Genomic DNA, 8845 nt, shown 5'->3' with positions numbered 1-8845 from the left:
ATTTCTAAAAAAATTATAATACACTATATATATATTAATTGAAACGGGCATATATTATTTTTCCCTATTCAAACGGACATATTATTAAAAAAATTATTTCTAATCAAATTACAATATATATTATTTTTCTAATTTTTTTATTATGCTATTATTCCTAATAAAATCGACTATATTTTTTTCTATTCTTAGTTAAAACGGACATATTTTATTTTTCAAACAATTAATAATTTTTTCTAATTAAAATTCATTATATTCTTTTTCTTATTTATAATTAAAACGGGCATGTCTTCTTTTTTCCTATTCAAACGGAGATATTGTTAAAAAAAATTCTAATCAAAATATAATATATTATTATTTTTCTAAGTTTTTGTTAAACTATTATTCCTAATAAAAATCCACTATATTTTTTTTCTAAATTCTTAATTAAAATGAGCGTATCTTATATTTCAAATAATAGGAAAAATTGAATTGATTAGATGCAATTATAAATTTTATTATCTAATTAAATCTTGATATGTAATTTTTACGTTTTGCTACTTTTATTATTTTTAAAAACAAAATAAAATTTTGATTCTAATGGGATTGTAGATTTTGAAATAAAATTAAAATAATTATAATTGATATAAAGTTAAAATAATCCCTTTTGATATAATATTTGACATATATTTAATAATGTTTAATATAAATAATTATTATATAATTATTATAAGATATATTTAAATTATTAATTTTCAAATGTACGGACTTTCCGTCCAACGGACGGGCCCATTGACTAGTATATGATAAAGACAAGATTGATAAACACAAAATTTACCACCGACTATTATGGTAAGTGACAAAGGTGGCTTGACAGAAGCTTGACTTGCTTGCTTCATCGAGAGAAGTTCCCTTGCCTTGAAATTTATACAGAGTTGCGTTGCTTTTAATGCGTGTGTTGAATGGGAAGGTTGAGGGCTCTATTTATAGTGCTTGAGACAGTTCTCGTCCATGTAGGAGTAGAAATCCTCCTAGCCAATCAGAAGCTTTCTTTGAAGTCCATCTTCTATTATAACTCTTACCTTGCTTGAATACTTTAACTTCATCTTGGACTCTTACATCTTGATGTTGAACCCTCCTTATCTTCAAAGTTTTAGTGGTCAAATCCTCTTCCAATCCTTAGTATGTAGTTGAATCATTCTTGAAGTCTTAGTGGCTGATCCTTCTTAAAGTCTTATAGCTGAACTCGTCTTCATGATATGGTGGTTGGATAAGCTTTGTATTGGACCTTCTCCAACCTGTATAGTTGGGCCTTCATCTAAGCCTTGAACCATTGATGCTTGAACCCTCGATGGTCAAATTCTTGATGGTCGAACCCTTCGATGGTCAAACCTTTCATGGTCGAACCCTTCGATCCTTTGATGGTCGAACCTTTGATGGACGAATCCTTCGATGATCGAACCTTTGATGGTCGAACGTTTCGACTCTTTGATGGTCGAACCCTTCGATGGTCGAAACTTCGATGATTGGGTCTTCTCATTCTCAATTATCAAAGACCCAATTAAATTGTGGGCTAAATAATATATGATCTTTTGATGAACGAGAAAAATGATGTATGGATTGGGCTTTGGACAACTTTCAACACTAAACTTTTGGTTAAAACAAAGTCATGTTTATGGATAAATAAGACTATACATGATCCAAATCACGAGCAAACTAAATAACAAACATTCACTTTTTATCGAATACGTAGTTTTAATTTTGATCTTTTATCCACGTGTCAATACTTAATTGATCGTCAAAATTTCGTTGTCTAAGATTATCTTGAAGTAAAAAAAGAAAATGGATATATCCAGAGAATTACGGGCTTATTGTTTTAATCTAATCTATCAGATCGATTACAATATAATTTCCTGTTTTTTTTCATGTAAAACTGTAAAAGCACTTGCCTTTTAATAAGCATGAGCCGTCATTTGTTTAACCAGATAAACTATTAGCATTAATTTGCTACTTGTCAAGTTACGAATCATGTCCATGCATGATACAGTAAGGATCAGCTGGTTTTATTAAACTGACTCGACCACATTAAAAATCAATAAAATTCATTTTGTTATCAGAAAAAACAGTAAATCATGGTAAATAAATTCGGACACCTTAATTCAAATTATTAATAAAAAATAAATTTTCATTAAAAAAGAAAGAAAGAGAAAATAAAGAAGAAAGAAAGAAAGTATAGTTCACAACCAATAATCTCTCAGTTCCTAATAAAATGTCATTCTAGATTTTTGCTAACAATTTAAGAAAATTTATCTAATTCAATGAAAAATTCAACATGCCAGTTTATGAAGGGTGAGTGTAAATGTGAGTGATGATTGGAGAAAATAAAAATGAGACTATATAATTAAGAATTTACGGCTTAACATACATTGTTTTGTGGTTGTATTTAGGATTGATTTAAGCCCTACAATTTAATTATAGTAGCTTAATTACAAAGAATTACCATAATTCTCTCTTTGTCCCACATGCTAAAGTTTACATTCCTCCAATTATTTCCCCTAGCTATAAATGCCCCCTCTTACTATCATAATTCATTTAGTCATCAATAACACAGTAAATAACTGTTTTCTTGAAAGGAAATAATGGCGATCAAACGCATAGCTCAAATTCATTATGTTGCAACAATATTATTTGCTCTTGCATTCCTTGCACTCCCCCTTAATGTATTTTCAGACGATAAAACGCCGGCACCTGCTGAAAAGGGTAAGTTAGATGCCTGGTTCAGTTCCAACATCGCCAAGAAGGACGCCGTGAACGAAACCCTAGCAGCGGCAGAGAAGGAGGCTGCCAAAGTTATTAAGGTGCGGACGGATGGGAGTGGAGACTTCAAAACGGTCATGGATGCTATCAAAAGCATTCCATCGGGAAATACTAAGAGAGTGGTTGTGGATATTGGAAGTGGAGTATATAAAGAGAAGATCAAAATCGAAAGGACACAACCTTTCGTTACATTATATGGCTCGCCTAAGGCAATGCCTAATTTGACTTTTAATGGAGATGCTGCCAAATATGGAACTGTTGACAGTGCTACTCTCATTGTAGAGGGTGACTATTTTGTGGCTGTCAATCTCAATATTGTCGTATGTCTCCTTCATTATTCTCAAAAAATAAAATAAAAAAATATTCCATCTCTGCTGATCAAGAATAGTAGTCGCGTTTTGTCTAGATTTAAAGGTCTACATATATAACGCGACTACTATTCTGGCAGAATGATTAAAAAAAAACTCTTCATGACGTTCTCATTAATGATTAAATAATCATTGTTTGTGAATATATGTTATCAGAATTCGTCCCCAAAGCCAGATGGGAAGAGAAAAGGAGCACAGGCAGCAGCTATTAGGGTATCCGGGGATAAAAACGCCTTCTTTAATTGTAAATTCTTTGGATTTCAAGATACAGTATGTGATGATAGAGGCCATCATTTATTTAAAGATTGTTACATTGAAGGCACCGTCGATTTCATCTTCGGAGATGGAAAGTCACTATATCTGGTATTTATCATATACATGCATTATTCAATTAATTAATTACACATTTATATAATAAATGATTCCACACATGTCGATGATAACTAACATTAACAAATCCGGCCACATTGAATCAAGATAGTTTTAATACAATCTAACCTTTATCAAAGAAAAAATGATTCTACACATAGATATTTGTATAATAATTTTTGTTTGATGTATATGTTTGCAGAACACAGAACTGAATGTGATAGAAGACAGAGAGAGCCAAATGACGGTTATAACAGCAAATGCAAGAGACAATGCAAACGAAGAGAGTGGATTTTCTTTCGTACATTGCAAAGTTGGCGGAACTGGAAATGGAACATACTTGGGAAGAGCATGGATGGAAAGTCCTCAAGTCGTTTTTGCTTTCACTGAAATGACCGGAGTTGTCAATCCTGAAGGATGGAGTGACAACAGGCAGCCTTCTCGTGACAAGTAAGTAATTAGTAATTACTACCTCCGTAAATAGTTACGAACTAAATATTATAACTATTTTAAAATGTATGGATTGAATTAACGTTTTCCTAATGTTTTTTCAGGACTATCTTTTATGGAGAATACCAATGCTCGGGAGCGGGCTCTAGTCTTGACGGTCGTGTTAAATACTCAAAGCAACTGACGGAAACGGAAGTGCAACCTTTCATCAGCCTTGGATTTATTCAGGGTTCCAGTTGGTTGCTTCCTCCTCCAAGCCTATAAATTAAGCATTATTTGTACATGTAATCAGAAAGTATTTTTACTATATATAAATACACAGAAAATGTTAAGCATGTAAGAAACGGAGGTTGTGTGCGGAGCTTTAGCCTGCCTAGCCTTTTTTTTTTCCTTTAAATTTATCCCGGTAGGAGAGATCATCTTGTAATAACTAGTATAAGACAGATATATATATATATATATATATATATACACACACACATGCGTTTTTTTTTTTTGATGTGGGATTAATTTTTTATTTCGGAGACGAAATTAGGTTTGGAATGTTAAATTCTCTCCAATATTATTTTTCTATTGAAAATAATTCTACCAAATTCTGTAGTTCACAACAACAACAACTAGCATCATTCCACCGTGTGGAGTCTTTGAGCTTTAAACAGCTTTAGTGCTTTCCAATTGCATGTATAAAAGAGCTAGCGGAAGCTTTGTTTTAGAAGAAAACGAATTGTGTTCAGTAATGGAGTTTTAGAGAGAAAACAGAGTATCTCAATTTTCTTATTAATTTGTTAACTGTTTACAGAGTGTGTTTGTTCTATTTATACTTTTCTATTACACTTGGGTTGCGTAAGAGTTAAGCTATCAACCATATTAAGTCACACGGATCGATGACGTGGACTCTCTGCTTTGTATTATGTTTTTGTTCGAAGCTTGAAGACGATTACATCATCAGTCGTCATCTAGCTCTCTCTGGGCTTTTCTATTTGTATTGGAAATTTGGGCCGATTGGGCCGAACTCTCTTTGTCTAAGGCTTTGGCCCGTTTTCTTCCTTCATGTTCATGCCGTCTAATTTCCAATTGGAGAGCCGTTATCTCTCTGTTATACTCTCCCTCAAGGTGAACGTTGGTAACGTTTAGCTTGCTCACTAGAAATTGGAACTGTTGAAGCGCCAATGGCTTTGTGAAGACGTCGGCGAGCTGAGATGTGGTGGAGACATGAAACAATGGGATAATTCCAACTTGAATCTTCTCTCCGATAAAGTGACGGTCGAGTTCGATGTGCTTTGTCCTCTCATGGAAGACTGGATTGTTGGCAAGGTAGATAACAGATTGATTATCACAGAAGAGTTTGGCAGGAGCAGAATTAGCAATTCCTAACTCATCAAGAACTAATCGAAGCCACATAATCTCACAAGTGGTGACTGCAACAACCCTGTATTCTGCTTCAGTAGAGGATCTACTAGTCATGATTTGTTTCTTTGATCGCCAACTAATGAGGGACGAGCCGTGGAAGATAGCATAGCCGGAAATGGAATGCCGGGAATCTCTACATCCGGCATGATCACTGTCACAATAAGCAGTTAAAGTAGGAGCTTGTGAAGATGATGGGGTAGGGAATAAGATCCCTTGTCCTGGAATTCTTTCAGGTAATGAAGGACCCTATAGGCAGCTTGAAGATGAGATTTTGTGGGGTAAGACACAAATTGGGAAAGTTTTTGTGTAGAGTACTGAATATCAGGCCTGGTGGTGCATATATAGAGCAGTATTCCAACTAGTCGACGATAAGAAGAAGCATCATCTTCAGGTAACAATTCTTTTGGAACTCCTTTGACTAGTTTAGTATTGATGTCCATTGGTGTTTCTATGGGAACACAATCAATGTATCTGCTTCTTCTAGTATTTCTAAACAGTACTTTTTTTGACATAGATAAAGACCTGTCTTGCTTCTAGCAACTTCAATTCTAAGGAAAATTTCAGAGTGCCAAGATCTTTAATGGTGAAAGAATCATGTAGAAAAGATTTCACAGCAGAGATATGATTTAAGCAATTCCCTGTGAGTATTATATCATCTACATAGACTGTTAGGATAGTAGATGTGTTGCCTTTATTGTATTTAAACAATGAATGATCAATTTGGCATTGTGTAAAACCAAATGTCTTTAAGGCTTATGTTAACTTTGCAAACCACTGCCTAGATGATTGTTTAAGACCATATAAACTCTTAATTAGTTTGCATACTTTGCATACACTACTTGGTGGTGCTTCTTAGCCAGGAGGTATTGACATGTAAATCTCCTCATTGAGGTCCCCGTGCAAGAATGCATTATTGACATCCAACTGATGAAGATGCCAGTTATTGTGAACAGCAAGACCGAGCACCATTCTGATGGTTGTAATTTTTGCAACGGGGAAAAGGTATCGAAGTAATCAATCCCATATCTTTGTGTGAAACTCTTAGCCACCAACCTGGCTTTAAATCTTTCTATACTCCCATCTGCCTTAAACTTTAGTCTGAAAACCCACTGACAGCCTCTCACCCTTTGATATTGTGTTAGTTGCCAAGTCCCATTTTCTTCTAGTGATGTGACCTCTTTCTTCATAGCATCCCTCCACTTGGGGTCCAAGCTTGCTTGGTGGTATGATTGAGGCTCATTGACTAGGGTATAATCATAAGAACAATAGTAATATAAAACTTAACACAGTTTATAACTAATAATCAATCAACAAATCAGAGTATAATAAATTATGAAAGATAAACTAGTACTTAGTTAGCAACAACTGGACCAGTACTTACAAACAGCTTACAACCTACAGGTAAATGAAGTACAACAAACAATGTGTAGTAAGTTCAGTATGATCTGAACTAGAACTTACAGTGGACTCCTAAGCTCCTACTGATGCACCTTAATTGAGTAAGCTGATGAAGCCTAAGTCCTTCCTCTATGATGATTGGGACTTAGCGTTCCAAGTGACGAACTAACTCAATATAACAGATCTTGAGTTAGTGCCCTTAAAGTCGAACCAACCTAGTCAGTTGGAAACTGGATTAGTGCCTGTCTGATCTGATTCAGTTGAGTTGATACTGAACCAGAACCTTCAGATCTGACAACTAAGTGATCACTAAATCGGACACGTCAGTAACAGTTGTCGATAAGTAAATCTATAGATCTGATGGTCTAATGATCTGATAGATTGCTTGTGTTACGAACTGTTTGGATTGAAAGTCTCTCTACACATGTTTATGCTTAGAGACTTTTAAACGAATGGATCAATCTTAACTATTGGAGTTAAACTGATTTATATAACTAATGTATAAAAGATAAGTCTCTCAGATACTGGTGTCGAGGTTTGGAGACTTATGAACAAATCAAACAGATGATGATGAGTTAAACGTGCTAGTTTGATTTAAGCGATGTAACACCTCAACAAGTAGAAACTCGACCAGTTGTTACGAATGGCGAAGATGTATACAATCCTGAAACAGATAGGGATCTAACCAGGCTTGTAAAATTCAGTTTGATGCATAGAACAATTTTCTCTTAGAGTAGATCAAACTGTTAGAGCATATAGACGTTGTAGGATTTTGGCACAATATAGATTAAACAAAAACAAGAATAGTATAGACTAAGCGCGAGAGATTCAGTACGAAACAAATAACAACTTTGTTTAAATTTATTCAATAAAAGATATATCGCGGTTTGGCGTTAAAGAGCCAACACCTACGTCCGCGGACCAAAGGACCGGGTAAAAGTTGCTTACAATAGGGAGAGTAATTTCCAAACTACTTAGATGCGTGTATAAGCCTGTTGGCCCCGCTCCCGACCGCCTCATCCGATCGGAAACGGTGCCTACTATACGTTCGTTAACTTAACTTAAATTTGATTATCCATTATTAAAACATAACGTCAGGTCGATCACAATTATACTTATACAAATTAAGTCTTTGCGAAAAATATAATACATATCATTTAAAATGACACTATATTTATAAAATAATGAGAAAGAGTCTTAATGCCGCGGAGCCCACCTTATTCGATATCGTACAATGATGAATGCCGTTAACTCCTCTTTTCAGAATTTTCCGACTCAACCTGAAGAGAAAGAACATAGGTTTTTCGGAAAGGGGTAAGCTATAATGCTTAGTGAGGTTTTATTGAAAACATTTCTTTGAAATATTTTAAAGGATAAATATTTTAATTTATAAACATCTTAAATCATCTTTTTCATTAGAAATCATCATAAAACATCTTTAGAAATAGTCGAACCCCATCAGTGAACATATAGGGATGACTGACAGTAGGAGCGACCTACTGTAGTATCCTAATCTATCGGCAGTTCGTCACCATGGGCGCAATTAAAAAAAACTCCAGCTAAATATACTAGGGGAGTCGTACCCTCTAATCAGACTGTCAACATGGGGTCACAAGGACCAAGTACTCTATATGGATTGGGTCGCCACAAAGTCGACCGAATCCTCTATTAATAAAATATTTTAATTGGGTTCGCATTTATATAATATGTAATAAAGCACAATCTTGCTTTTAAATTCGTCAGCAAGAAGCAAAGAAAACTTTTGCTTTTAGGGTCTTTGAAGGTCCTCTCCAGTTTTCAAAAGTATAATACGTAACTATGTCATACATTTAAATAAATCGTAACGCGGTAATATAATCAGAATTTATGGCATAGTAATATATATTTCATAAAAGTCAACATATTCTTCATACTGAAAATGAAAGTAACACTCACCTTATATTGCTCCTCGAGTCGTTCCTTCCGAAATAACGTTGCGATTTATCAACCTATCGAAATATCGATTATTAATTACATACGTATTAACGCTTAATGGAAAATCACACGAATTAAATCCT

General features: G+C 34.4%; 1 protein-coding gene across 1 annotated transcript; it reads left to right on the top strand.

The window, feature by feature from the left end:
• The first annotated feature begins 2615 nt into the window (after positions 1–2615).
• Positions 2616–4244, top strand: LOC139882901 (putative pectinesterase 63). The gene is made up of 4 exons (XM_071867152.1): positions 2616–3113; positions 3318–3524; positions 3733–3980; positions 4085–4244. Exons 1-4 carry the CDS (start codon positions 2616–2618, stop codon positions 4242–4244), a joined length of 1113 nt encoding a protein of 370 aa, XP_071723253.1.
• The last annotated feature ends 4601 nt before the right edge of the window (positions 4245–8845 follow it).

This window comes from Rutidosis leptorrhynchoides, unplaced genomic scaffold (genome assembly GCF_046630445.1).
Source record: "Rutidosis leptorrhynchoides isolate AG116_Rl617_1_P2 unplaced genomic scaffold, CSIRO_AGI_Rlap_v1 contig324, whole genome shotgun sequence".
NCBI lineage: Eukaryota > Viridiplantae > Streptophyta > Magnoliopsida > Asterales > Asteraceae > Rutidosis > Rutidosis leptorrhynchoides.
Note: the sequence above shows the minus strand (reverse complement) of the source record. Positions and strands in the feature narration are given on the sequence as shown.

Excerpts from the sequence above, each read along its gene's own strand:
- LOC139882901 (XM_071867152.1), top strand. The coding sequence starts at position 2,616 with ATGGCGATCAAACGCATAGCTCAAATTCATTATGTTGCAACAATATTA. Across the intron at positions 3,114-3,317 it reads CTGTCAATCTCAATATTGTC|AATTCGTCCCCAAAGCCAGA; the intron begins GTATGTCTCCTT and ends ATATGTTATCAG. Across the intron at positions 3,525-3,732 it reads ATGGAAAGTCACTATATCTG|AACACAGAACTGAATGTGAT; the intron begins GTATTTATCATA and ends ATATGTTTGCAG.